General features: G+C 41.6%; 3 protein-coding genes across 6 annotated transcripts; 1 reads left to right on the forward strand and 2 right to left on the reverse strand.

The window, feature by feature from the left end:
- Positions 1-714: 714 nt before the first annotated feature.
- LOC135493011 (2-hydroxyacyl-CoA lyase 2-like) lies at positions 715-11,054 on the reverse strand. Its single transcript, XM_064779760.1, has 16 exons — positions 10,923-11,054; positions 10,391-10,444; positions 9,984-10,088; positions 9,613-9,691; positions 8,964-9,055; positions 8,395-8,533; positions 7,751-7,862; positions 6,874-6,974; positions 6,420-6,529; positions 5,885-6,008; positions 5,003-5,097; positions 4,468-4,622; positions 3,951-4,088; positions 3,036-3,210; positions 2,709-2,807; positions 715-2,452 (listed from the first exon to the last, which is right to left on the reverse strand). Exons 1-16 carry the CDS (start codon positions 11,052-11,054, stop codon positions 2,267-2,269), a joined length of 1,896 nt encoding a protein of 631 aa, XP_064635830.1. The 3' UTR covers positions 715-2,266.
- A 1,112-nt stretch (positions 11,055-12,166) lies between these two features.
- LOC135492621 (uncharacterized) lies at positions 12,167-14,209 on the forward strand. Of its 2 annotated transcripts, none has more exons than XM_064779179.1 (3): positions 12,167-12,312; positions 12,534-12,720; positions 13,252-14,209. In XM_064779179.1, exons 1-3 carry the CDS (start codon positions 12,274-12,276, stop codon positions 14,112-14,114), a joined length of 1,089 nt encoding a protein of 362 aa, XP_064635249.1. In that variant the 5' UTR covers positions 12,167-12,273; the 3' UTR covers positions 14,115-14,209. The 2 variants fall into 2 exon arrangements, with proteins under 2 accessions (XP_064635249.1, XP_064635250.1); XM_064779180.1 differs by having other exon boundaries at positions 12,182-12,225; positions 13,252-14,207.
- Positions 14,210-14,624: 415 nt separating this feature from the next.
- LOC135492388 (endoplasmic reticulum-Golgi intermediate compartment protein 2-like) lies at positions 14,625-27,506 on the reverse strand. 3 transcript variants are annotated; one of them, XM_064778839.1, is made up of 11 exons: positions 27,405-27,506; positions 26,697-26,828; positions 26,299-26,407; positions 25,841-25,887; positions 25,104-25,317; positions 24,629-24,730; positions 22,663-22,721; positions 18,263-18,361; positions 17,608-17,705; positions 16,541-16,703; positions 14,625-16,401 (listed from the first exon to the last, which is right to left on the reverse strand). In XM_064778839.1, exons 2-11 carry the CDS (start codon positions 26,809-26,811, stop codon positions 16,211-16,213), a joined length of 1,197 nt encoding a protein of 398 aa, XP_064634909.1. In that variant the 5' UTR covers positions 26,812-26,828; positions 27,405-27,506; the 3' UTR covers positions 14,625-16,210. The 3 variants fall into 3 exon arrangements, with proteins under 3 accessions (XP_064634909.1, XP_064634907.1, XP_064634908.1); XM_064778837.1 differs by lacking the exon at positions 22,663-22,721 and adding an exon at positions 23,761-23,837; XM_064778838.1 differs by lacking the exon at positions 22,663-22,721 and adding an exon at positions 24,044-24,114.
- Positions 27,507-27,514: the final 8 nt, after the last annotated feature.

Genomic DNA, 27,514 nt, shown 5'->3' on the forward strand with positions numbered 1-27,514 from the left:
AGTCTGTTCTTCACATTCACACTCACATTGTGCAGATTCTCGTAAGCCCATTCCGCAGGTTTCTGAGTCGGCAGTGCCCTGTTCGTAGACAGTAGATCGTCACCTGTTGCTTACTGTCTGGCTGGCTGGTTGAGATCTTACTCAGGAAACCACTACACTGGGTGACGACTCCATATTACTCAAGACAAGGCCATGTGGCTGAGAACTAGTGGAAAGACTGATAGGACTATATTAGGAGCTGCAGGTTGTCACTAGACTAAAGATCTTACTCGGACAACCACCTAACTGCAAGACGATTCCATTATTCATGTCAAGGCAACTCAGCCGAGAATTAGAGGGAAGGACTGATTGCAGCCCTGGGATGTCACTTGACTACCACAGCTCTCATTCGAAAAGACAAAGCTATGTTGAGACTGGTGTCTTGCTCGAGGACACCAAGACCCTCTTGGATGCCAACCCATGACTTAATGATGAGTGTGGCTTTCAAGTCATTATGTCCAAGATGTTCGAACGGATGAACAAAATAGCACCGATTATCTCTACTCAACTGTGATCAACTACTCAACAAGAATAGTTTGGTGGTGGTGGTGGTGGAGGGGGGGTTGGACTTACTGGGGTAAGATAATGGGTTTAGGGTGAGTGAGCTCGCGGGCTGCTGCAACAAGGGATTGCAAGTACATTGCCATAGCAACAAAACAAAATCAAAGTTCGATCAATTTTTCTTTACTCACAAGGAATTTTCATGATATCTTAACAATACATCAATATAAATATAGATACGACTTTCATCAAATGTCATTTTGTTTAACAGCATCCACTCAACTAGATACCAAACCTACACTACTGTTGAACAGAAGGGAGGTTCAGGGACTGCATAAGAATGCTAACAACTTGAACTAATATCATTAGGGTACAGACACAAGAGCCCGAATCTGTCCCCCGATACACAAAACACGTGTCACATCAAATAAATTGTCAAGAAATTAAATCGTGACACCTCCCATCCTCTCCAACAGTAAGAAAAAAATTCACCCCTTACCATGGGGCGATATGAATAAAGACTAGGAAATGCTTTTACTTAAAACTTCACGTACATTTACACTAGGCATTTCTGTACAAAATAGAAGTAAAAGCATTTACTAGTGTTTATTCATATCACCCATGGAATGTATTTCTGTACAAGATCTTAATGTATATAAAGACAAACTAAATAGTGTTTCTAGAATCTATAAATAGAGTTGTTGCTGAAATAATGACTGAACTGTCTGTTTATAATGCTGAGACACTCCTCCCTTGACCTTGTGCCGTCATGGCGTATCCAACTTAAGTACTACTGTTCTCAAGTCTACAGTGATTCACCAAACCTTATGCAAAATTGAAAAAAACTACAGGATGTCCCAACCAATTTAGGTAATTTCCCAACCAGTGAATAAATTACAGGAGTTGACTGCCATCTTGGATTCTGATTGATCTTTTAAACCCTTCTGCTAGCCTTCAACATGAAATCAAAAACCTTACAGAAATCGACACCCAATTGTATATGAAATCAAGTACATCTTGCACACAAACGGTGATCTATTTCTTGGATATAGGCCCATACATGGGTATAATCAACTGCACATTTAATTATTGCACAATCGAGTCAATTAAAACAATCAAAACTGTATAAGACACAAGTGGGTATGGTGCATGCACTTAATTAGCTTAAAGGCAAACGCTGTTAAATATTTGAATTATTTATTTGAATTTGAAACTCTCAAATTGTATAAGTATGTACTGAATGTGAATTTCAACAATGCCGTTGTGTACACAGATATTCAAATACTACAAGTACAATGTTTCTTTAAATTCGTATTCATAATAACTACACAACAGCATCAAGGACCACCAGTAATCACGAACGGCTTTACCCTTTAATTAGCTCACATTGTATACTCCATGTCACGAAAAAATGGCACTGCACCTAAAAAAGTTTAGTAGAACAGCCAGGAAGTAGTCAGTACTTGGCTTCAAACTACTTAGTCTCTGTAATATACTTTGTCCGATTCTTGCAAAGTGAGTATTTACAGATACTTTGGACTTAGAAGTTTCAGATCATACATAATATTTTGTTCATTATGGTGCATTTTCTGAGCAAAACTAACAAAATTCAGAATGCCATTTTCTCGTGAAAATAGACTATACATGTAGGCCCGTAGACAAGTATTTCCAGTAGGCCACAATATGAAAAGATTGCTAACATATGAGATAAAGTGTACTTGTACGCCTAGACCGAGATGCTCCCATCCCTGAAGTTGGTCTTCCCGATGAGCGTATTGATGAGTACGCTCTTCCCCTTCTTGCTGTCCCTCACCGCCTGCTGCAGAATCTCCCGGATCTGATCCTCGTTGCTGCGGTCAAGTTTATAACCTTTGCCGCCGTAACCCTCGGCAACCACATGGTAGTCGGTGAACTGAAATTAGAACAGACGAAGTGTAAAAAATCTCTCAAACCAAATTTGTAAAATGCAACACAAAAAAGACATTTTTGGTTTCTTTGTCACAACCCATACACAAATCTAATCTTGTTTGCAGCGGTCTATTAAGGACACTGTATTTGGTACTTGATTGGTAATTTCCAGTGAAATTGACCTCTATAATCAGGACACCTCTCAAGTAGGGACAGCATTGTGTCCTTGATAGAGATGTTCGACAGTATCATCAACTTACAGCCAGCTCACATCCCACATTGCTGCCAAACATTGGCACTTGTTCTCGGCTGATTTGAGTCCAGCAGGCGTCATTGCCAACCAGAGCTATCACAGGGGTCTGTAAAACAAGAGGTATACTTGTGAACAGGGGATCAGTGGCAGAGTGGTTAGAGCAGCGGGCCTATAACCAGGAGGTCGTAGGTGTGACACTCGGACCGAAATTTCAGCCAACTGAAGTGAAGTGACTCACAAGGTTCTGAGATCGCAAGAATCTCTTATAAGTTCTGCTGAATGTCCGTTTTTTAGACTTGCTGGGTGAGTAAAGTCAGCATTCATTTATCCCTACCTTATGTCGAGTAAATGTGTCGAATTCGGCGACACTGTATCCGAGGGAGCCGTCTCCATAGACGATCCACACGTTGCTTTCCGGTCGGCAGAGTTTGGCACCGAGAGCAAAGCCACCGCCAACACCCAGGGTGCCGAACGCACCAGGGTCGAGCCACCTCATCGGTCCACGCGGCCTGTAAACAAGGGCACGACAAATGCAGAACTTGTACTTGAAAAACTACAGTGAAAACTTTCTTTGGTTGTTCAAGGAATGGAACGTGACAGAGTGTTATCGTGGTTTCGCACCGAACACTTGTTCAGGTGCGAGTCAACAGCAGGTTACACATTTGTGACTCGCTCTACCAAAACTAGGCGCTTGTCGCATCTGAACTCGACAGGTTGATACGGACTTGTTGTTCATTTCCCTATTGTAGACCTTTTGTGAAATGTATTACAAACTGATTTGGTCACATTTCACAAAAGGTCTACAATAGGGAAATGAACAACAAGTCCGTATCAACCTGTCAAGTTCAGATGCGACAAGCGCCTAGTTTTGGTAGAGCGGGTCACATTTGGTGATATGAATAAAGATCAGCAAATGCTTTTACTACATCTTTGTACGGAAAGGCCTAGTGTAAATGTACATGAAGTTTTAGATAAAAGCATTTACTAGTCTTTATTCATATCACCCATTTACTACAAACAACTTTATTTTTCGTTTTTCGCAAGAAGGGGTACATCCATGAACTTAAGGGATGCGAAAATGTATAACCTATTGGTTTCGTCTTTGGAAAATTGACCGTAAGGCGGGAATAAATGGACGAAAAATCTAAAAATTATGATTTTGCAAACATGGAGAACACTGGCCCAGATTTCGGCCCCTGCCCTGAAAATGTCTGGTCGGCCCCCGAACCCAGGAATGCCCGCCTCTCACCTTAGGATATAAGCAGCGCTCCCCACGAAGTCGCCACCGTCAGCCACAATGATACTATTCTCATCCAGGATGTCTTCAGTCGTGTGAAGCACCTTCAATGGATTCAAGTGGAATTCTGTCTTCTCTTCTGCTTTATCACTGTAACATTGAAAGAAATTATTTCAACTTTATGCCGAAATCTCATTCAGCAAGAAAAAAGTGAAGTCCGCTGAGCTGAAACAGTTATAAGTCTGCTGAGCTATGACCTAAGCCGCTGAATGGTTCACCCGAATCATCAGAGCTTATCACAGATTCCCTAGCATAAGGTGGCTATCAGTGATACCTCTCCTGCTGGTCAATCCCATGTTAACTCTCCAAGCAAGCCAGGTACCTATTTTTACACCTGGGTGGGAAGAAATAAGAAGGGTTAAGTGTCTTGCCCAAGGACATCAAGATGTAACATTGGTGATCTTGATGAGAGTAGGACCATCGACTGAATTGCCTCTAGTTGAAGGAATCAAACTTTGAAAACGCGCACCTATTTTTGGCTTCCTTCTCGTCATCTCTCGTTTTGAGCGTCTTGGGCCATTCGGTGTCGCAAGTGTAACCTTTGAGTGCCGCCTGAAGGGAGACGATGAAATTACCCGGGTCACCCTGGATCGCCTGTGTGGGCTTCCAAAACATGTCGCTGTTCTGAAACGAGAGTTTGGACAGAGAATTAAACTCTATCTCTAAATCTTTTTATGCTTTGTCCAACTATCAGTTTGTTTTTCATTGATCCCCTTTCTGTGCGACAAAACATGAATTTTTCAATTAAGTTACCATGGTAACGAAATAAAGTTATTGTACACAATGGATATTTGTGTACCCTGACAATTTCAACCTTGTACAATTCATTTTTCAACTGATGCAATTTTCAGCTTATCATTTTTGTTTCAAGCATGAAAGAGAAATGGTTTAAGCATTAACTCTTAATATTTATTGTACACTTAATAAGAACTCCACCTGAACTTTTGACATAATTCAGCCAGTAGGCCTATGACTTTGAAATTTGAAAAAGCTGAGGCAGTTACCTTGTAAAGCTGGACTTTGTCGCGATTGACAGCCACAACTTTTGATCGTCTGCTCAACACCTTACCATAGCCGAGGCGGAAATCACACACAGTACCTAGAAAACAGAATGGAGATTTCCTCTTTATGTTCTCCAGGTAAGTTTCAAAAAGGGATTTTCGTCCGATCAGACACCCGAGCATGTGCTCCAGAACGGCCCACTCAGGGACACTGAGAGACTGGCCACATGGCCATACAGGGCATCAATTGAGACTAAGCTCTGGGGATCAAGGGAGAAACAAGAGGTGACAGGTTTATTAGAGACATAGGCCTGGTTCTTACAGTGCGATCCTCTTGCGATGCTCCAGAACTGCCCACTCTGGGACACTGAGAGACTGGCCACATGGCCATATGGTGCATCAATGGAGACAGAGCTCTGGGGATCAAGGGAGGAACAAGAGATGACAGGTTTATTAGAGACATAGGCCTGGTTCTTACAGTGCGATCCTCTTGCGATGCTCCAGAACTGCCCACTCTGGGACACTGAGAGACTGGCCACATGGCCATATGGTGCATCAATGGAGACAAAGCTCTGGGGATCAAGGGAGGAACAAGAGATGACAGGTTTATTAGAGACATAGGCCTGGTTCTTACAGTGCGATTCTCTTGTGATGCTCCAGAACTGCCCACTCTGGGACACTGAGAGACTGGCCACATGGCCATACGGGGCATCAATAGAGACTAAGCTCTGGGGATCAAGGGGAGGAACAAGTGACGACAGCCAGGTTTATTAGACACATAGGCCTGGTTCTGTGAGCTAGCCATAAAAGAAAATCGAACGCTAGGAATACGAATAAAACAAGTCAAAAGGTCGGTAGAAATAACGATCACGAAAATAAACTTACCAGCCAAAATGACCAGATCAGCCTCCTTGAGGGCATCCCGTCGCTGCTGCCTGATGTGGATGGGGCTGTTCCTCCCGAGCATGCCGCGAGACATTCCACCCAGAAAACATGGCACACCCATAGCCTACAAAGAGAATTAAAGCAAATTTCATATGAGCAATACAATGGCTGATATGAATAAATTCTAGCAAATGCTTTAACTTCAATTTTGTACAGAAAGGCTTAGTGTAAATGTACATGGAGTTTTAGACAAAAGCAATTGCTCGTCTTTATTCATATCACCCAATGGCTAATATCTATAAAGACTAGTAAATGCTTTTACTACAGTTTTCTACAGAGATTGCTAGTGTAAATGTACAAGAAGTTTAAAGTAAAAGCATTTACTAGTCTTTTATATATATCAGCCAATGCCCTTCCCACGCCTTAGGCATGATCAAAGCAGTAAAGGCATCATCAAGTCAAACGCAAGTTTGTGAATGGAACCCTATTGTCAACATGTTCAGATCAATTATTCAAATTGTATGAAATGCCTTACCTCTAAAGCCGCCCTCAAATCGTCAACAGGTGTTGGTGGCAACGTGGCCTGGCTTCCTAGTAGTATAACCGGCTTCTTGGCACGGGATAGCATCTCCGCAACACTCTGAACTGGAAAATCATAAAATGTAAGGTAAAGTGATACAATTATACCACGGGACGTGTCGTGACATCTTAGCAATATGCACGGCTTCTTGCGGGATAACCCCTTGTGAAACTCTGGAGGAGATCATAGTTGTGCGTCATCTAAGGCATCATTAGCTCTACAGTATCAAGCGATTGTTATGTAAGTAGGAGGAAACCGGAGACCCGGGAGAGAACCTACGCTGACGAAGAGAGTGCACTCTCTATCACATACATAAGTGTACCAGGACCGACTGGGAATCGAACCCGGGGCCTCCGAGGGGACAGGTGCTGATGTTTTCACTGCTCAACAGCTTAAACAAACAACTTACTTTGAGCAGACGACGCCATTGGGCGGTCAACAGGTAGCGGGGATGCGTCCCTCTCCTCCCAAGCACCGGCAAATAAGTTATTCAAATGATTCTTTAGGTACCTGAATCAGACAACAAGCATACTGTGGAACTATTTTTAGGAAACATTTTGACCTTGACCTACATTTCAAGGTCACAGGTCAATCTGGCCCTTTCTTGCTGGTACAGTCATTGTGCATGCAAACTCACTGAAGCTTCGAAAATGGAAATTTTCGAATTCAAGTCAAATTTTCAAATTTTGGAAGGACAGTAGTTCGTAGTCTCTAATAGCCGGATTAAAGGCTGGCATAGTTTAAAGTTGAGTTGCTAATAGCCTAATTATAAGCTGGAGTAGTTCAGAGTTGGGAGTCACTAATAGCCTAATGATCAGCTGGAGTAGTTCAGAGTTGGGAGTCACTAATAGCCTAATGATCAGCTGAAGTAGTTCAGAGTTGGGAGTCACTAATAGCCTAATGATCAGCTGGAGTAGTTCAGAGTTGGGAGTCACTAATAGCCTAATGATCAGTTGGAGTAGTTCAGAGTTGGGAGTCACTAATAGCCTAATGATCAGCTGGAGTAGTTCAGAGTTGGGAGTCACTAATAGCCTAATGATAAGCTCGCAAAGTTTAAAGTTGGGAGTCACTAATAGCCTAATGATCAGCTCGCAAAGTTTAAAGTTGGGAGTCACTAATAGCCTAATGATAAGCTCGCAAAGTTTAAAGTTGGGAGTCACTAATAGCCTAATGATAAGCTCGCAAAGTTTAAAGTTGGGAGTCACTAATAGCCTAATGATAAGCTCGCAAAGTTTAAAGTTGGGAGTCACTAATAGCCTAATGATCTGATGGAGTGAAATACGTACATCCCGACCACCTTTTGAGCGAGACTTTTCCCCTGACTGACGCCAAGCAGCTCCTTCTTGACTGTGTTATACGGGTATAACGTATCAATGGGGAACTCAATGAAAACAGGACCTAAAACAAAACAAAAGAAGAATGAATAAAACTTGTTAAAAGTTGGTCAAGGATATCAACTATTTTTTATGTCAGGTGGCGACTAAAACTTAACTTTTTTGCAATTTAAAAAAAACACAATTTCAGATTTTTCTCAAATTACCAAAAGAAAGGGTCAATACCAGGTGCGAGTGAACTCTTCACGGTGGTTCTCATTGGGACATTAAACAACAGTGAGAAATGGAAAAAGCTGTGCCGCTTTGGGTTCATGGTATAGCCTTCGGTCATCTCACTCCATTGACCACATGACAACGTCGTGACGTCACGAGGCAGTGCTGGAGAATCACGACGTTCGAGAGGGCGACGTCTGGAAAGACGGCACAAACTGATTTGTTTTCATTTTATAAGATAATCATTGAAACATTTTCTTGATGAGCTCTCAAGAATTTCTTGGTTTCGACAAGTTGTTGCTGTATGACGACACAAAGTAATTTTGCACATTCCCGACAATCTCGACTCTGACGAAATATCCACGAAACTCGGAATGACTTACCTGGTGTCCCTGACTGGGCCTGTTTCAGCGCTTCTCGGACTGTTGGCACAATCTCTCGCACCGTGTTTATTGTGGCAGTGTATTTACATAGTGGCTTAAACAACGACATCTGATCAATGTCTTGTAGCGCACCTCGTCCCTGGAAACACAAATTTAATCATTACAATAATTTCAGGAATTTCTGAATTAGATGTAATTTTTTTTCCTTAAAGGCTATGCCATTCGTAAGTACTGGTGGTCCAGGTAAATAGAAATGCAGTTATACGCAATGCTGTAGTGCAGTTATTATGCATACAAATTTGCCGAAACTTGGCATTTCGGACACCTCTCCATTAAGGACAACCTCTCTATCAAGGACACTAGTTTTGGTCCCAAATTAGTTGTTTCCATTCAATTTGACCTCTCTATTAAGGACAACCTCTCTATTAAGGACACAAGTTTTGGTCCAAATCTACGGTTTCCCTTCAATTTGACCTCTCTAATCAGGGCACCTCTCTAATAAGGACTGCACTTGACAGTCCGGAGGGTGTCCGTAATAGAGAGGTTCCACTGTATTTTCATACTCGTACCTTAAGTAGTGTAGCCGCAGCACCCCCCATCAGTAAAACGGGCGACTCTGCCATCTGAGCATTCTTCACGGCTGTCACAGTGTTGGTCAACCCTGAAAAGATCAACGGTTTTGGGAGACTGGCCTCCAGGTCGACAACCAGTCTTAGAGAAGGAAATATAAACCCAAGTGGATTTTGCACATCAGCCTTGGATGGCAAGACTTCTTGGAGAATCTGATAATAAATCCAGCCATGGATGTCAGAAGGGACAAGCTAGTCTGGTATGGAGTCAAATCAGGTCCCTACGCAAACGGTTAAGATATCCGGGGAAGAAGAAGAAGACAACAATGACAGCCGAGCTGTTGAATTAATAGTTTGATTACGTGTGAAGTGTTTTTCAGAAAGATCTAGCCGAAGGTACTAGGCTGACCTCTTGTCACTAAAATTGTGATAGTGTGATCACTTTAACACTAACTTCAAAACAGTCAGAAAATAAAAAATAAAAAACAGCTGTTAAGCACCCACCCTAGTTTCTAAAAGACTTGGCTATTCGATTCTGTGCCCGCTGGCAAAAGCAGGAACCACCCTCCCAGAAAGCCGCAGGGATCCAAGCCCCAGCTGTCAAAGTACACAGCCCACCAAGGCTCCTGAAAGCCCTGGAGCTACCTACCTGGGCCGGCTGTCACCGTGGCCACACCCACCGTCCCTGAAAGTCTGGCAACGGCGTCTGCAGCAAACACTGTCGTGACCTGAATGAAATCATTGTTAAACTTTTGTAAATTGTTCCATACATAAAAATATATGTAGTCTTCATTCATTCCTGGTAATAAACATAATTTTTTGCTCTCAAAACGGCCTTGGAAGGGGTGCCCTCAGATTCATTAATTTCTACCCCAGTCTCGCACTGATGAATTCTGTCCTTAAGGCAGTCTCCTGATTGAGAGGGATGAACTTGAAAGAAAGTGACCAATTCAGGCCCCGAATCACTGTGTCCTCCTGGCTGGCACAGGTGGCTGATGTGGGCCGCTCCACTCTACTCACCTCATGTCTGGTGTCAACAATCCTGATGCCAAGTTTCTCCGACGCAACTAAGATTGGCGAGATGTGACCACCAGTCAACGTGAAGACGAACTTCACACCATGAGCCTGGAACAAAACAACCGAATTGTTGTTAAATTCATTTCAGAGAGAAATAGAGTGGAATCTGATGCAAAATCTACTGAGAGGGCTCCTTTTTATGTCTGACATGTCCTTAACCCTAAAACTCATGTTTGGTTTCAAAGCCGACCAGTTCATGTTGTTTGTTCTCGATGTATTGTGTGTGACCATGGCATAGATTAGCTGCTCGTCATGTACAGAGTGCATGGGTGGTGGTGTAAATGGAAAGATAATCCCTCGAATCATAGAGTCCTTCACAAATGCCCATGTTGTGGGGTAGCATATCTCACCTTGAGCACATCCGCCACCAGCTCACCTCCATGTCGTGTCGAATGGTCCTCAACCTACAGGGAAGTGTTGTAAATTAGCTAAATTAGACACACAACAAATACTTCTTGGATAGGCCTACATCAGAAGCATTGCTCTTCTTTGACACCTGACATTGTGAGTCGTATCAATCCGCCGGCATGCCATGTCAACCTGGACGACTTTTGTCTCAGCTGTTTTCATACTGTAGTCTGTGGAGTGGAGGCTGACCCACTGACGTCACTGACACTGTCAGTGACAGTGTGTCATGACACTGGCTCCAGCCAGCCACAGTCCACTGGCAATTTTTGCTGTCACAACTGCAAAAGCATTATTGTCAGCATCCTAATGGCCATGACTTTCGCACATAGAAGATTTTAAATGATTTAGGCCTAAGAAACACAAACACCCGTAAGATGGCAGCACCATACAGTGGTGGAATTTTAGTTCCCGACAGGACATGTTGATGTTTGCAAGCCGTTTATTTCAACGTAGTACAATAAATTTTGATCTCACCCGGTGGAACAGTTGGTACAAAACACCAAATCGCCTGAGGAATGCAAAGATTGTCAAAGGGACGATGCCAGCAGCCACAGTTGGCCCATAATTTTGGGCAACTTCGACAAATTGTCCAAATCCGGAAGCCATTCTTTGCACTTTGACCTTTGGTCTTGTTAGGGAGTTTTTCCCAAATGTACGCGATGATGACGTGCCCCATTAACAGGACGTAACATCTATTTTAAAATGCGTTTCCAAAGTGAATGCATGAGGACAACCCATTTGTGTCGTATATCACTGGAAACGCCCGATTCCCCTGATTCTGCAGGATGTTAAATCGGGCATTTTATTTCTTTAAATAAATCATAAGCGTCGCATTTGCTCCTAGCTCTGTTCACCATCCCAAATGGCAATATTTCAGTGTCACACATCCCAAGTTCAGTGTACACATACGTCGGCAACAACAGTATAAATGCGTAGTTTCTTGTTAGCCGCCTATTGAGTAGCGCTCTAGGTTTCAGAAACTTCAAAAAAACATGTATTTGCCAAAATAACTGCTGAACCAACACTGACGTACTGTAAGGACCGAGAAATCAATGACTTTAGGAACTACGGTGAGGGGAGCGCATGAATAAAAAAACTCCCTAATGAGACCTTTTGTTTTCGTTTTGAAGGGGTTATTAACACGACTGCCGTGTTTCGAACAGCGAAAATGACCTTACAGGCCAGAGACCTCTATTAGCCAGTGTATACATTCTGTGTACATTTTAATGAACATAGTGAAAAAAGTACACCAGGGGTGCTTTAATTCCAACCAAATTTTATATGTGTTATGAAGAGGCTTTTATCGGGTTGCTGGTGTATCAGGTCAACGTTAATAAAGTTTCAAAATATTTCAATACCGATTGCCTGAGAAAAAATGATTTCCGTACACCATATCCATCAAAACGTCACTGGCGCATTGATATGGCCCTGTCAAAGTACAAGTTCTAAACTGACCAGTGAGACCACATTTTCTTAAATATATTATCCAAAAGCATATTTCTGTGATGGCCTAGGTCTGTTGATTAAGAATCAACCACAAATTGAGAATTAATTCCACTTTGGTCCATCCCAGCCATGTCTTTACCACAACTTGACATTTTAATAAGCTCTATTTTACTCTTCCGGTTGTGGATGAATACATGTCTCTGCCCAACCACTTTGTTTTGTTTTATTAATATTTTGGTAAACTATAAATCCATGTCAGCCGCGGCCGAGGACACAATCACGGTGACTTGTTGTTTGTACAAGGAAGTGTTGCATTATCTCCATATAACTTGTAAATTTTGTGCTTATTGAGCTAATTTGGTGTTGATTAGCTCACTGAATGAATAGAGACTTTATTGGACTCTTCAGAAAGCCTGGGGTAAGCATTCTTTGGTGAAAATGGGGAGGCGAAAGAAGGGAGACCTATGTCTTCCTCTGTCTTTGCCTTGGCCTACTTTCACTTTCTCCATGCTTGTGTGCAGGGGGCTCGGACAGGGGTTTGGTAATGGGTTGGGGGCGGGGGTGGGGGTGGGGGCTTTCGGGGGTGGGGGCTTTCCCCATGACCTGTTCTTAAAGAAACCCTTTTTTGTCTCTTTGCAGCTTGCATATCAACTGAATCGAGCGTTCAGCCAAATCGGATGTGCCATGATCATGATGAATTCTCAAGAGAAGTACACGTTGTTCTTTGGGAAGGATTCCCCGTTCAGTCAGCATTATCCGTGCAACTTCAAAATTGGGAGTGTCACCTATAACTGTGCGGAGCAGTATATGATGCATCAAAAAGCAGGTAGGACATTAGTCACAATCCAACATTCGCTTGCACTCTGGATGTGGTGGTCCTGCCTCGTCTCTTCCCATGAAGAATGAATAAATAAGATGACAAATGGACTACCTAGGGAGTTTAAATCTGGCTGTGTTGCATTCGGACTCCTCTCAATCTCATTTTACAACAAAACTTATCGATGTCATTGTTCTGTGACTGCCAAAACCATCCTGAGAATATCAGAAATTTTAGGATTCGTTTCTCTCTCACCACGTGCGGGACGTAGGATCTAGCGCTAAGAACACCTGATACTCTCAGGATGGCCAAATCGGGATTCAACGAAGTTCTTCTCCAATCTAATTCACTGCTTTATGACATGTGGAGAATCTGCATTTTGGTCACACTTGTCCGATGTTTGCTCAGGAGGAGTAAAGACCAAGAAACTGATGACCATTGCTGGGAATTCGGCATCTTATAAAGCATCATGATGAATAGTGAAGACATATCTTCAGTTTTTGTCTCTTCTTATTCTAATTCTACTCATCTCTATTACAGTTGTGTTTGGCGATCAAGACATGGCAAAGAAGATCTTGGCGACAACTGATCCAAAACAGCAGAAAAAATACGGACGAAAAGTTCAAAATTTCATCAAGGATGTTTGGAATCAGAAAAGTCTGGAGGTCGTGAAAGAGGCTTCGATGGCCAAGTTCTCTCAGGATGCTTTGCTATCACAGGCACTGAGGGACACTGAAGGGACTGTTTTGGTTGAGTGTAGTCCACGGGATAGGTTGTGGGGTATCGGCCTTGGCAAAAACAATCCCAAGGCCCATGTTAAGAAGAACTGGAGGGGGAAGAATTTGCTGGGCTACGTCCTTACAGAAGTTCGGGATGCGCTGTTGAAAAAAGACACTGATTTGAGCGATGGGACTGTTATGCAGTCACAACGTGTGGACCAAGAGAGTTCTGAGATTGATACAAAGAATACTGCAAAAAGAAAAGATATTGCTGAGTCAGTTGCTAAAGGGACTGAAAATAAAAGTAAGGGTGGGCTGGGGAAGGGTGGGAAAAAGGGGAAAATAATTCCTGTAACGCCTACTAAAGATAAAATTGTGTCCGAGATTGTCGACTCTAAAAACACAAAACTTGATGGGAATAAATTGGACCAAGTGGACATCGGGATGTACGGCGTCGTAACGGATGCTAACCCTGATTCTGATGGGGACACGAAGACAGTTGATAAATGTTTGGGGGCGTCAGGTTCGTCTTGCATGGTAGCAGAATCTGAGCCAGATCTCGGTGATGTTGCCATGGAAACGGACGAGGCTTCCGATACGAAGCGTCGCGGGAAAGTTAGAAAGGCCGACAGTTCTGATGATGATGATTATCAACACCCGTCTAAGAAAAATAAGGTCTGTTGACAATATTGTGCCATATCAGAGTTGTTAAAATTTGTCACCTGATGCAATAAATATAAGCTTGTTAATTTTGATGTAACTTTTGTTGTCTCTGAATTGAAATCTGATTAGCAGGGCTCTGAAAATCATAGATGTAGTGACAGGCTTCGGGAATACAATTGGTTCCTGTCGAAGGGTCCAGGTTGTGACCGCATCATCTCTGAAGATTGTGACAGAAGCGTCGAATCGGGTCATTAGCCCTGGTTGTGACGACGGCCAACGGTTCCTGCCTGGGAGGCCAGGTTGGGCCCATACCATTCTTTCCAAAGATTGTGACAGAAGCGTCAATTCTGATTATCCGCCATGGTTGTGATACTACCATTGATTCCTGCCCAAGTCCAGGTTGTGACTACTATTCTTAGCAAAGATACTGACAGACGTCTTGACTTGGGTTATTAGCCCTAGTTGTGATATCATTGCCACAATTTTGAAATTAAAAAATTTAAATAAATAAAGAAGTCAATGTAGTTAGACTCATAAATAAAAAAATATTTATTCCCGATCAGCTATAGCTAGAAAGAGGCCACATAATATATAATCCATCATTTCTGTGTATCTTCAAATATTATGTTTTTTGGCAACAAATGAAACTCTTCTTTTAGAGGTTGTGATTTCTTGAGAAACCCATCCCGATTTACTTGGTCACAAAAATGGTGGAGTTTACAAAAATGTTAAGGTTTAGAAATTACTCTCTCACCAGCATTAAAACAGAGAGGAAGGGGAGCAACTGTCCCATTGTCCCATCAATCCATCATAACAAAGACCCAATCCCAATCCCGATTGGCAATTTCAGCAAATCCCGAGGCAATGTCAGCAAATCTCGTAGCAATTTCAGCAAATCCCGAGGCAATTTTGCCCCTCCTGAATTTTTCCTACATTGTTTTCTTAACACAAAAACCACAGCAGGTTTTTGGTCTTTGCCAATGTCACAGCCATTTTTGAGAACGGCTAATATGTTTGCTATTACAGAAGGGTCCTAACCCTGCTTTTTCTTAGTTCGTCCTGTCCTTTTCTTTGCTAGGATCCCTGGAAGCAACACTATTTGCTTCAACCCCACTCAAAATCAAGGAAAAAACAGAATCTAACATTGCACATAAGCTTATGACACATTTCAATCTTCCCCGTACAATATCTATGGACAACAAAGAACATTGAAGAAATAAAACAATGCTTTCGATGCAACAATGATTCACAGACGTCATAAAGGTCTCGGTTGTTCACTAAGTTCCTACCGACTTGCCAGCGGTGTGCATCAAGGATGACACGACGTTGGTAGTTTAGCATGACCTAACTGAACTCGATAAATAAGTACTGGCACCACAATAAGCTGCACTCCAACAATCAATGGCACCTTTACAATGAACTGCACTCTGATAATCAATTGGAACATTTATCAAAGATCCTCCTCCCACCAATACACCTATGTACAGTGGAACCTCCCTTAGCGGGCACCTCTCTATTAAGGACAACCTCTCTATTAAGGACAACCTCTCTATTAAGGACAACCTCTCTGTTTAGCACAACCTCTCTATTAAGGACAACCTCTCTATTAAGGACACTAGTTTTAGTCCCAAATTGGTTGTTTCCAATCAATTTGACGTCTCTAGTCAGGACACCTCTCTATTAGGGACAGCACTTGTCAGTCCCGAGGGTGTCCTTAATAGAGAGGTTCTACTGTAAATATAATTTTGAAAGAAAGTTGGACCAGTAGAGTACAGACCATTCACAATACAGAAGTCAAACCCGATAGCAAATTTTACACCCAATTTTTTCAAACCAAAAAGTCTCAAAGATTTTTCTGAAAGAAGTGGTGGTGGTGGGGGGGGGGGGGGTCGTGCGCCCACCCACTGCAGCCCCCTTGGACCCAACCCTGTACATTTATATTCTAGGGATGCGACAGTGTTTAGAGCGAAAACAAATAAATTTTTCCATGTGAAAATGTCAAGTAGACTAAAAGCTGGTTGTGCGAAATTCGCTCAATCTTACACCTGCAGTGGCAAGATTCAAAACCTCAGGCACAGTGTTGCACACATTGTATTTTTATAGCTTTCCAATAGTCCTCAAGATGTTGTAGGAAATATCGGTGCATCTGGAACGAGGTTGACTGGGGTAGTTGGCGGCGTTTCTGACGGCAGGGTAGTGATAGGTTCGGACGGAGATTGCGGTGCGTCAGACGGCGACTTGTATTTGCCAAACTTGTATCTGCAGCAGACGACATCAATGAGGCAACCAATGAGGGAATGTATCATACCTGGAAGAGATTAGACGAAGTGATGTCACTTACAAAGACTGAAAGACTTAAAGTCAAATTCAAATGGAATTTATAGCCCTTGATTACGAAATTTAGAACAGTATCAGGTATGGTTGATCCGAGGTTGATTCGCACTGACCTGAGGTTGCGAACACACCACCTATTATCCCACACAAACGTACGAGGAACTGACTGTAAGGTTGATGCGTCTCCTTAACGTGCACTTTGAATGACGATACGTCGTATTTGAGAAATATCCCCGGGACGCCGTGACTTCCTTTGTTGTGGTCGATAGAACGATTCTGAAAAATAAACAGATCGACTTCTTAAAATATCACTCAAAATACCCTCTTTGCTGTTGTTTATACTTTTTACTGGGTCATCAATTTGGTCTGAACGCACAAAGATCTGGACTTTTAGACTTCATCAAATGGTTGAAATATACAGGCAGATGTAGGCTGATACCCACATGTTCTGAGCCCCTCTAACTGGTTACAAACACACTAGACGGATGGACCATTGATACCTATGAACCTCCTACTGGTCAAATATTCTCTGCGGCAGGAATCAACCGCATCAGAAAGAGAAAATGGGGTTTTAACCTTTGAGTTCAACCTTCCATTCACGAGGCGATTTCATATTCAACGGGATCAACAATCGTTTGCAGTAATTAATCGCACCAGAAAGTGTTATCAACGGGGCTGGAACCATCGACCTGCCAATCATGTGGAGATTTCAAATACAACGGGGTCAACAATCGTCAAGGGATCATTACTGAGCAACATGATAACCACAGAAAGAACAACGCATGGTCACTTGTAGAATCTGGAACGCACAGCTAGAGCCACCTATCAGCCGACTCTATGCACTAAATTTCTAGGAAGCCATGCCCCATGAACCTCAACCAATGAAATCGCAGATAAACAACAACAAACCTGAACAGATAAACAACAACAACAACAACAACAACAAACCTGAACACGTTGGGGTATCGCGGCTGACTTTTGTTAAGACGTAGCGTAAACTACATTCTCCGTTCGCAATAGTATTTAACCTGGTTGACCAAATTTGTAAAGTCATTCACTGAAAAAGTACCAATTGTACGATACGTCTGAATAGACAGGAGTCGTTGCATTTGTTTATTTAAACCCACACTTGTAGAATCTGGCAACAACAATGAAATCAGCGATTCATTCATCCACTCACCCTCTCTGTTGCGGCAAACTGATACGTCTCTACGTTGGCTTGCGTCGTCTCAACCTTGGTCGGTACAACCTCGACGAAGTATTGAAACATATGGTAATCTGCAAGAGGAGAGGTAGACATTATACTAGCGATGTGACTTTTCGTGATTTGTTTTTAGCTCTCCCGGTGAGCTCTAACTGTCACGGAGCATACGTCATCCATTGGCGTCCTTTAGCACGGAACGTTTTATAACCAATTGGAGTTTGGACTTGAAGCTTTGTATGTAACACTAGGCAAAATCTCCTTCCAGGCTAAATCTGGTGTAATATGTTTCTTAATTTGGCCAAAAGGAGGCACCATCGTTGTCCTTTAGCATGGCACATTGCATAACCAATGGGGCTTTGGACTTGAAACTTAGTACAGTAGAACCTCTCTATTAAGGACACCCTTGGGACTGACTAGTGCTGTCCTTAATAGAGAGGTGTCCGCTAAGGGAGGTTCCACTGTACATATGTAACCCTAGGGAAGATCTCCATCTGGACCAAATTTCGGTCTAATCTGATTCTTGGTCTAGCCACCAGGGGGCAAACACAACAACACATAAAATGCTTTAGCTCGTTAACAAATGGCCAGAATCTCTTAAATTCAATGATATTTTAGAACTAGTGGGACTTACTTTCATCCGATATCTTGATGTCTCCGTCCAAAGGGTTAACGACACCTGGTGTGACCTCTCCAAACGACAAGTGGTCGATTCGGTGAGAGAAATTGTAATCTGAAATATCGGGTGACGAAATATGAATAAATGCAGAAATATGAATAAAAAACTTTGAAAATGATTTGTCTTAGGATTTGTGTTATGAAAACGTCTGTTACTAAAAACAACAAGTAGTTTAATTGTAGAAGGCACCTTGAGTTGACTGAGTCTCTTGAGAATTAACAATGAACTTGTTCTTTTTTCAGCATACTGCCAACAAATTTACTCATAATATAGGCAACAAAAGGTAAACAAAAAGAAACTGAAATGAGAATGCTTGTGACATGAGTACGAAGCAATGTACAGGCCTTCCATTACATTATTTTAGAAAGGCCTACAACCTTTCCCTAATTGGTCTCATCTGTCATGATTTCATCACATTTCGGTCAAATATATCGGCTTCATCTTCTGCATGAATTCACCAAACATCCAAGTTTCTTGTGAAGTAGATAATAACTTGCTTTGTGATAGCATTTGTAAAGGTAAAATTTCAATGTCTTGGAAATGCTTCAGTGAGGGTCATATGAAACCAAAACATCTCCAAATTTTGAAATAGCATAAAAGGGCATCTAGCATGTAATGCAAAGGCCTGGTGTATGTACGACAATGAAATGGACTTGACAACTAAGAGGTATTAACAGTTCACAAGAAAGAGGCTTTCACAGTATATACACAGTTCACAAAGACATCCACTTCTCTTCACAATAACTAGACTATTGTCCATTTCACAAGAAAATGGCATTGTATGGAAAAGAACCATAAATATTGGAAAAGTTCTTGGTATTTCTCTTCAAACAGCTCATTCCTGGTCATGCTTTATTTCATTCTGGCAAAATAAGCATTTTTTGAGACTTTGGACTTTCGTAGTTTCAGATGAAATCTTTTGTTTAACTGCCGCGTTTTCTTAATGAAATTCCCAAAAAATCGGCATTTATTTGTGAAGTGGACTGTAGGCTTGGTTGAGGATGGTATATATAGGCAATCACAACCAGAACCCCTAAAATTTTACATTTTCAGATTGAGAGCCTAGTGTGACCAGACAATTTTAAATTCCTTGTCCAAAATGAAAGAGTATAGCCTATACAGATAAACATTTGACAATGACATTGAATCGCTACACTTTGACAGCATGCACGACAAGTTCAAAATTCCGGGAGGGGAAAATTCAGTGATCAAGGATCAGATACCCTCTCACCAGGAGGAGGAAGCCACTGCTGGCCACAACAACCAGGCAGCAAAAGAAAGACCTCATGGTCACACACCACATGTTCTTTTGTTCGTTATGCCTATATTTAGGTTTGTTTTGGCTGGCAGTGACCTCCTCCGCCTGGTTTGTAAGTGATCCTGACGACTGCAACGCAGACTCACAATGAAAATTTTGAGACGCTGCAAATTTTCCACCACGAAGAAATTAGGTACGCACGATTACATATTCTATTCAAACACAACAGAACACATCTCATTGGTTGGAAATCAGGAGGCACTTAACAATTCCGGTAATTGCAATCAATGTATTTTGATAAAATCAGGCTATTTTCAAAATAGTGTGTCTTCCTAATAATCCTGGCTGCTCTAGCCTTTCAACAGAAGCGCCACAAGTGGCCTTCTCTCAGAAATATTTTTCCAGAATGATCTAGAATAAAAATTGTCAAATGATCTCAATTTCCAACATTGAAAAACACCAACAAATTTCAGCCATGACAATTGGGGTTGTGCAACTAGAATGCCACCTACAGGTATCACAGAGTACTAATTTACCTTCGTCAATCAACTCGGCACCGTGGAAATGGGCGTTAACCTTGATATGTTTAAAATTTAGGGGTCTGGATGTAAAAGACGGACAAATTTTGATTAGAATGAGGGGTGGACAGGCAAATTTCAGGAGGTTGCTGATTATGTTACGACATGCATAACAAGAGCAAGATAGAATTTATCATAAACCTCAAAATTTATGGGCCGTTTTAATTTTTACAATTCGTGAACATTTCTGAGAAAAAAATGTCACAATTATTTGTTTGGTGCATGACAAATTTTCCCCTAGTTTCACCAAAAAAATTTTCTGCGATTTTTATTTTGCTAATCTAGGTTATTTGCAAAATCAGCAAAAACAAGACACCTCGGAAATTTAACGGTTTCCTGTGGACTCTTGAACATTTGAAATGTAGACTGGTTACTGATCCAACAAAGTTTGTGTAAACTGAAGGATCACAAACCTGTCAACACAAAATGTGTAACTTCATTCCTTGCTCTAAAGAATTGTCTGCATCCTGCTAAGACCACTTTATAGTCCATTTCGCAAGAAAACGACACTCCGATTTTTTGGCAATTTCACACTGAGAACAGATGAGCAAAATGTCTTATTTCATGAGAAACTTCTGGACGATCTACAAAGACTCCAAAATCAGACACAACAAGCCAAGATTGAGCAATTTGAAGCTAAAGTGAGGCACTGTCAAAGTTTCACCGGCACTTTTAGGTTTTTCGAGTGTGAGGTCATCCACTTGCGATATGGACTATAGTTCTGATCACAAATTATCGTGAATTGTTAAATGGCCTGAATTCCAACGCAAACACGAAAAACAAAAACGTCAATAAATCCTGCAACAAAATGATGAATTGTCTCGGAAACTATCAAAGTGTGTGATCAGATTGCCACCTATAGGCGACTAATCACACTAGGTTACCTTCGTCTTCGATATCAGCACCGATGTGAAAGTGCTCGCCAACTTGAAAAGGTAAGTTTATGGGTCTGGGGTGGTGGAAAGACAGACAAATCAAAGGCAAAAGAAGCGGTTAGATTTAAGGAAGTTGCGGTTAAAGGACATGCATCACACCCTCTGTATTAGCTTTAGTTGCATGCTACTACAGTTAGGCACCAATTGAGGGTATTCCTGATGACACCTTCTTCAGACAGAGAAAAGATGTCCATCAAAACCTACTCATGTGTCTCATCTTGATGGGTTCAAATGCTTCCCCTGGCCTCAGCACCATACAACAAGGTATCTCAAAATTACCAATTCTTTCGACATGTATTATCATCAACTGGCTTTCTCTCACACCTGATTGACTCCTCTCTCCACTTTTCAACCTTCTTTTGGCGCAAACATTTTGCAGATCTCACAAATTTGGGTGCTGCCCAGTCGAAAGTCTTGCATCAAAATCTAACCCATCTGATGATGAAGTTCTAATTGCGTAAGGTAACGTCAGACGACATTTGTCATGACGTCATCCTCAATGAGATTTTGGCAATAATTCACACAACGTTAAGAGGGAAATGGCTGATGATAGATGGCATGCCAAAAATTCGGAGTTACAGTTTGTTGACGCATGTCCTTTTATGGTTAAAGGCATTTAGGAAGATAAATGTCAGGTTAAAACAAAATTGCATGCAGGATACAGGAATGTGAGCAGGCCTAAAATACTGTGTTGACCTATTAAGCTGGTTTTGAGACGCCTGTACAAAAGGCCTATATCCTGGGTAATAGGGCTATGTGAAACAGGCGCGTAAAACTGGCTCAAAAACATTTTCACAGTATATTTCGATTTAACTGTATAGTGTATGCAGTTTATGAGAGGTGCACAAGTTTTTATTGCAATCCGATTTTTTGAATTTTCATTGAAGTTGGTCGTCTCAAATTCCTGAATTTACCAAGCAGAAGTTATGAAAACAGAAGTTGATCATGCAAATTAAACTAAAGAAGTATGGGAGGACAGATCATGCAAATTATACGAGGTCATGTGAAGGTCACGATTGGTTTAGGATGAAGGACATTTGAAAATGGCCAGAAAGTTACGACATTTTTTTTCTTCAAGTAAGACAGACTATCGGGAGTAGATTGTTCATCAGGACCTTCCGGTGCCAAGGAAATAATTCAAGACACCGACGCCACAAGCTACAGTGCCCACCCCAAGGGGCCGCATACCCGAAGAATTTTTATCTCTTGTTTTCCTTTTAGCAAGGCTACACTTTTCACAATGAATGGGCCTCCTCAAACTTCTTAAAGTTGGTCTGTGAAGCAACCCAGAAACTCATTTCGCCAATTTCTGGTTGCACATTCCCCCTCTGGGTTCTTGAGTCTCATATCTTTGCTGGCCATCCTGCCAAACAGGAAATACAGCCGGGTAATTGGGGTCGGTTCTGACATGATGTGATGTCACACCGTCAGTGGTGAATTGCTGTTAGTTTGCCATGGGTCAACCATGGTGAAAATGAGACACAGATCTCCCTGAGGGCTCTGAGGTCTTAAACCTGTACTGATACTGTCAGTCTGTCCACAATCCTGAACCAGGTGACCAACACACAATCATTTTAAGCTTACCAGATGTTTGAACCGTCATAGCTAAGTGAGCATGGCCAGATGGGAAGACAGGAATTGACCTAGGCAGACGATATCAATCTTGTTACAACAATTTGTTACGGCGCATCTCATTGGTCAGTCCAAGACGCCTGCTCTGAATGAACCAATCCAGATGCTCCTTACAAATTTATCTCCACAGAAATCAATTTTCACAGTTTGTAAGGGCATCTCTCATTGGTCAGTTCAAAAAGACTGCATTGAATAAACCAATGAAGATACTGCAAACAAATTGACATCCTAATTAGGCATTTTATTTTTCATGTAGGGGTCAGTATCTCTAGAATGATAAAAACTTCTTTAGGGAGGTCCTTAAATATCCTACCACCGCCAAACCTGAGATTTCATGGCATAGGGCCGAGGGGACCCTCCATTTAGAATGTACGCACAATTTTCCGATTTTTCAGTACACCCTCAATCCCCCTTTGTACACTTTCACGCTGTCGCTGGACCCCAGATACGTCCTCCTACCTTTGTTCTACTGATCAAAATAGACGATTGTTCCCATGTGACTGTTCTATCAAAATGTACGTACTAAATGAATGGCCCCTCAAGTATATATACCGGTAGTGCTTAACCGTTACCCTATAAACGCATCCCAAAAACAATCTAGGCAGGCTGTGGGTATAGATTGAAAAAAATAAACCACCAATGCTGCAAGTTGAATTGCTCTATTTTGAAGAAAAAAACACAAGAATGAAAAAATATGTAAAGTCACTGCTAAATTTCCTCGCCATATTATTTTGACGATTCGTGCAAATTTATGAAAAATATAACTGAGATTCGCAAAAAAATGAAAATTGTGAAAGTTTCATTTTTTTCAGAAATTTTCACAGATCGGAAGAAAGAGTGAAGTTTTTGCACTTTTTAGTAATTGATGATGATACCATGTACAGATAACCTCTTCCAAAACTCTCGTCACGCACTTTTTATGTTTGACAAGAGTCGGGAAATGAACAAACTTGAAAAAAATTTGAAATTTTATTTCATGGAGCAATTCAACAAAACAGTCTTTGATTCAAACTAACTCCTGACTACAATTTAGAAAAAACTGATCCTTACGAATTTGTTTCAAATCGTCACTATAGACTTTGAGACCATGTACATGCTTCCCGTTAGTGTATTCAGGTGAAATAACTCTAGTGATGACAAGCAAAACATCATGAAAAATCTTCTTTTAAATCAGCACAATCAGTCAGAATAAGTACTGCCTCTTGAAAGCGCTTTGAGACAGTAGACAATACAGTGAAAAGCGCTATTGAAAAAAATCATTATTTTTATTATAATTGTTATTATTAGTACTATTTTCTATTTATGTACAGCTGTCCCAGAATGCAACCCTTACTTATTCTTTCTTGGCCGTTATAAACTCTCATGGTGTGCATATGGGTGCCCCCTGGCATATTGGGGATAACTCTATCAAAGTAAACACACAAAAAAATAATAAAACTGTAAAGGCCCTAAACTTTCTTTGGAGTCAATGTCTGAATTAATTTGAATAATGATCGTTTTAATCAAATTCTTAGAATTCTTAGAAAGAATTAACAACAATTTCTTAATGTGAAAACAGAATTAATTTCAGATAATTCTAAGGTAAAGAGCTATTGTGTTAAAAAACATCAGACTGTCAGAATGAGCCAGAAAATAGTTCTAGAATAGAAAGATTTTGAGTTGCCAAATTCAGTCAAGATCTGCACACACATGGCTGGGTGTTCTCCAAACTAGCCTTTTAATTTCAATGTCACATCAACAAGCTAATATTCAAGGGAAATTGACAACAGTCGTCACAATCCAATCTGTTGTTGAGAATAATGGCTGGGAGATTATTTTGAAGCTGACAGAGGCTCTGTGTGGAGGCCCAAATGTGCAGACTCTTCAAGAACTTGAATACTTTCTAACAGAATCCTTTAATAGCAACAAGTACACTTACTTTCCAGCTGTTATATGAAAATTGCCGGCGACTTTGTTGACGACCAGCGAGCCATGGATGCGACAAGCGTCAGGCTCCTCATCAGATTCGGGCGTTGTCTCCCTGGAAAGAAAGGAACAAATTTCAAACCGCGGATCTGGAAACCATTTGCGCAGTATACCAGAGTGTTACCTACTAAACCAAAAGTTTCAGTGATGCGACAATTCATGTTCTTCATCGTTAGATTTAGCTGAAGAAGATGAAGAATATTATTACAACAGGGGGTTATTCCTCCGCCAAGGTGATGAGCACTTTTGCATGCCACTACATTTAGGTACCAATTTCTTTTGCCAGGCAGACAATCAACATTCTATGGATTATGGAGCTTGGATCTGGTCTAAACATTCAAGCACCATACACAAAGTTAAACTACCGGTACACATCAAATAACCATTTCAGGAATTTTATCTTATCATTGACCGAAGGACCGCCTCACCTGGCTGGCATACCGGACATGCCACCGTAACCCGTCTTCCACAATATCTCATGCATCGCCGCGTACTCCTGCCTGATGTAGTTATTCACATGTTGAATTGTCTGCTGGTATTGCCTCTGGAGAGGTGAGAGCTCGAAATATGCTGGCTCCTCCTTGAGGGAGCCGAACGACTCGGCATTGGCTCCGGTGAGATCGACAACGTCTGCTCCTAGTACTGGAAATGAAAACAGATGGAACCTCCCTTAGCGGACACCTCTCTAAGACACATTCCTTATCAAGAACACTTGTTTCGGTCCCAAATTGGTAGTCTTCATTCATTTTGACCTCTCTAATCAGGACACTTACCTATTAAGGACAGCATTCGTCAACTCCTTGGGCGTCCTCAATAGAGAGGTTCTACTTTATCAAATTAGGAGATAAGGAATGGTGGCTAGGCGAAATTTGTAGCCAGTCTGGCCCAAGTGAGAAATCGTCCAAGACATTTTACAGGTATGTCAAAACTACATTTGTATATATTTTCAAACCACATCTCAAACAGCTTTAACAATGAGCTCTTACCAGTACCTTGGCATCTGGCTTCAAAGTGTCAATTGCCACAGTATGTTCGACAACGTAGATATACGTCTTTGGGCACCGAGCAATTGGGTGTGAAAGACGTATATCAACGTTGTTGGGCACCCAAGGTGTTATTCATGCCTTGGAATCCTACACAAAACAGTTAACAAATGTATACTTACAATCACAAGTCATGGCCACAGTAAGATCTACATTTATTTTTATTTTTCTGGAAGAAAGAATCAATCAGAGAATGAAATTTCAATAGCAATGCTTGTTGAAGAAGAACCATTCCACTGTATTTTTTTACCTGTGTTTGCTCAACAGGCTACAAGCAAAACTATGGCCACCACTCTGTGGCTGACTGTCGCAAGGGTAGTTCTGACAGAAATGCGAGGTCAATTTTGTCAGAGTTTCGACATACTCCGAGTCTGTCAGAATCCGAGTCAGTACTGCCTATTGGGATGCCGATACCCTCGACAAAATTTAAACAAGCCAGAGTGACAAAACTTGGCAGGAATACTGCTTTTACATCAGTGCACAAGTTTACATAGATTCAAGTACAGATGTAATATCAAAATCTCCAGTTCAAGTTTTTGTACCAACGAACGTGACCTTTCATTCAAGAAGAAATGCTTACTTTTCAAATTCCTTGTCAACCTCATAATCATATTTGAGTGTGCTGTTGGAATAATATCTGATTTCAGAGATTACTAGGATGGTGATGACAAGAAACGTCACAATGGAAACTGTAAATAGAAAACACATAATCCCAATGACATCACCCCAAATACAAACACTTCTATTTGCCAATCCAAAAAATTCCAGAAACTCAAGGAAGCATCCGACTCTTGTGTGAAGCCCTTGTGCGGCTGCCTCTTTCAGAAGCTTTCTGATGCATTTTCATTTACCTATGGGGGCCTGCCCTACACTTTTTGCCAGCACTTTTCCATTACCCTGCCTTACCAGATTTCTGAAAGAAGCATTCATGTGGGTGCGGCCTTCCGGGGTAGGGGGCCTGGGCCCGAGCTGACTTACCTCCACCTCCAGCAACTGTGGTCTCCTGGTAGCTATCAGGCACCTTAGGAAATGCATCCAGCTCCTTCACTGCTTTCAGCGGTTCTTTCTTGGCTGCAATCACCCTTCTTCTCATCTTGATCCCAGCGATACCTGAAATGAGATTATTACAGATGACTTTCATGTCCATATCAGAGCTGGGTGCCAGGTATTTGGCCGATCTATGACGTCAAGACACCCAAGTCGAAATTAGCCACTTAGTTCAAATTACTAGGGTCACAAAAAAGGGGCAGTCGGCTTGGAGCCAGCTTGAAAAAGATGTATCAATAAAAGAGAGCTTAAATACGCATAAACGAACTATCTGCATAAACAAAATTTGTTTGAAAAACGACCTCTATGCACTCGACCACGACAGCACGAGCTTAGGCAGGCTCCCCACCCATAGCCACCAATTTCATGTTCTCCAATGATGCACGATACACCACCACGGTGGTCGCCGGACTGTTGACGCAAAGTACCCATTAACATTTACTGATGATACATGAGGAGTGGCATGCAAGAAAACACAAATGAAGCAGTTTTGAGCATCATGCAGTTGAGTATCACTCCCCGCATTCAATCAGGCGGCATTATGAGCACTTTTTTTCAAACTCATCCAATTTTTGGACATTTCACACAAGCATTTGACACAATTTAAGCACTTAAATGGTATAAAAGGTTTTTATTTACAATGCTAATCGTGAATCAATGTCAAAATACGGCACACTTCGATAAAAATCAGCGTTTTGATAGCTTCATCTCCTCAGATTTTGCCAAGTTGGCCAATTATGCAGTAGCGC

Source organism: Lineus longissimus, chromosome 8 (assembly GCF_910592395.1).
Source record: "Lineus longissimus chromosome 8, tnLinLong1.2, whole genome shotgun sequence".
Taxonomy (NCBI): Eukaryota; Metazoa; Nemertea; class Pilidiophora; order Heteronemertea; family Lineidae; genus Lineus; species Lineus longissimus.

Excerpts from the sequence above, each read along its gene's own strand:
- LOC135493011 (XM_064779760.1), bottom strand. The coding sequence starts at position 11,054 with ATGGCTTCCGGATTTGGACAATTTGTCGAAGTTGCCCAAAATTATGGG. Across the intron at positions 6,009-6,419 it reads ATTTGAGGGCGGCTTTAGAG|GCTATGGGTGTGCCATGTTT; the intron begins GTAAGGCATTTC and ends TTCTCTTTGTAG. Across the intron at positions 5,098-5,884 it reads TGATCTGGTCATTTTGGCTG|GTACTGTGTGTGATTTCCGC; the intron begins GTAAGTTTATTT and ends TCTGTTTTCTAG.
- LOC135492388 (XM_064778837.1), bottom strand. The coding sequence starts at position 26,811 with ATGAGAAGAAGGGTGATTGCAGCCAAGAAAGAACCGCTGAAAGCAGTG. Across the intron at positions 25,318-25,840 it reads TGTGGCCATGACTTGTGATT|TACTAGGAGCAGACGTTGTC; the intron begins GTAAGTATACAT and ends TTTCATTTCCAG. Across the intron at positions 17,706-18,262 it reads CATCAAGATATCGGATGAAA|ATTACCATATGTTTCAATAC; the intron begins GTAAGTCCCACT and ends CTCCTCTTGCAG.
- LOC135492621 (XM_064779179.1), top strand. The coding sequence starts at position 12,274 with ATGAATAGAGACTTTATTGGACTCTTCAGAAAGCCTGGG. Across the intron at positions 12,313-12,533 it reads GACTCTTCAGAAAGCCTGGG|CTTGCATATCAACTGAATCG; the intron begins GTAAGCATTCTT and ends GTCTCTTTGCAG. Across the intron at positions 12,721-13,251 it reads TATGATGCATCAAAAAGCAG|TTGTGTTTGGCGATCAAGAC; the intron begins GTAGGACATTAG and ends TCTCTATTACAG.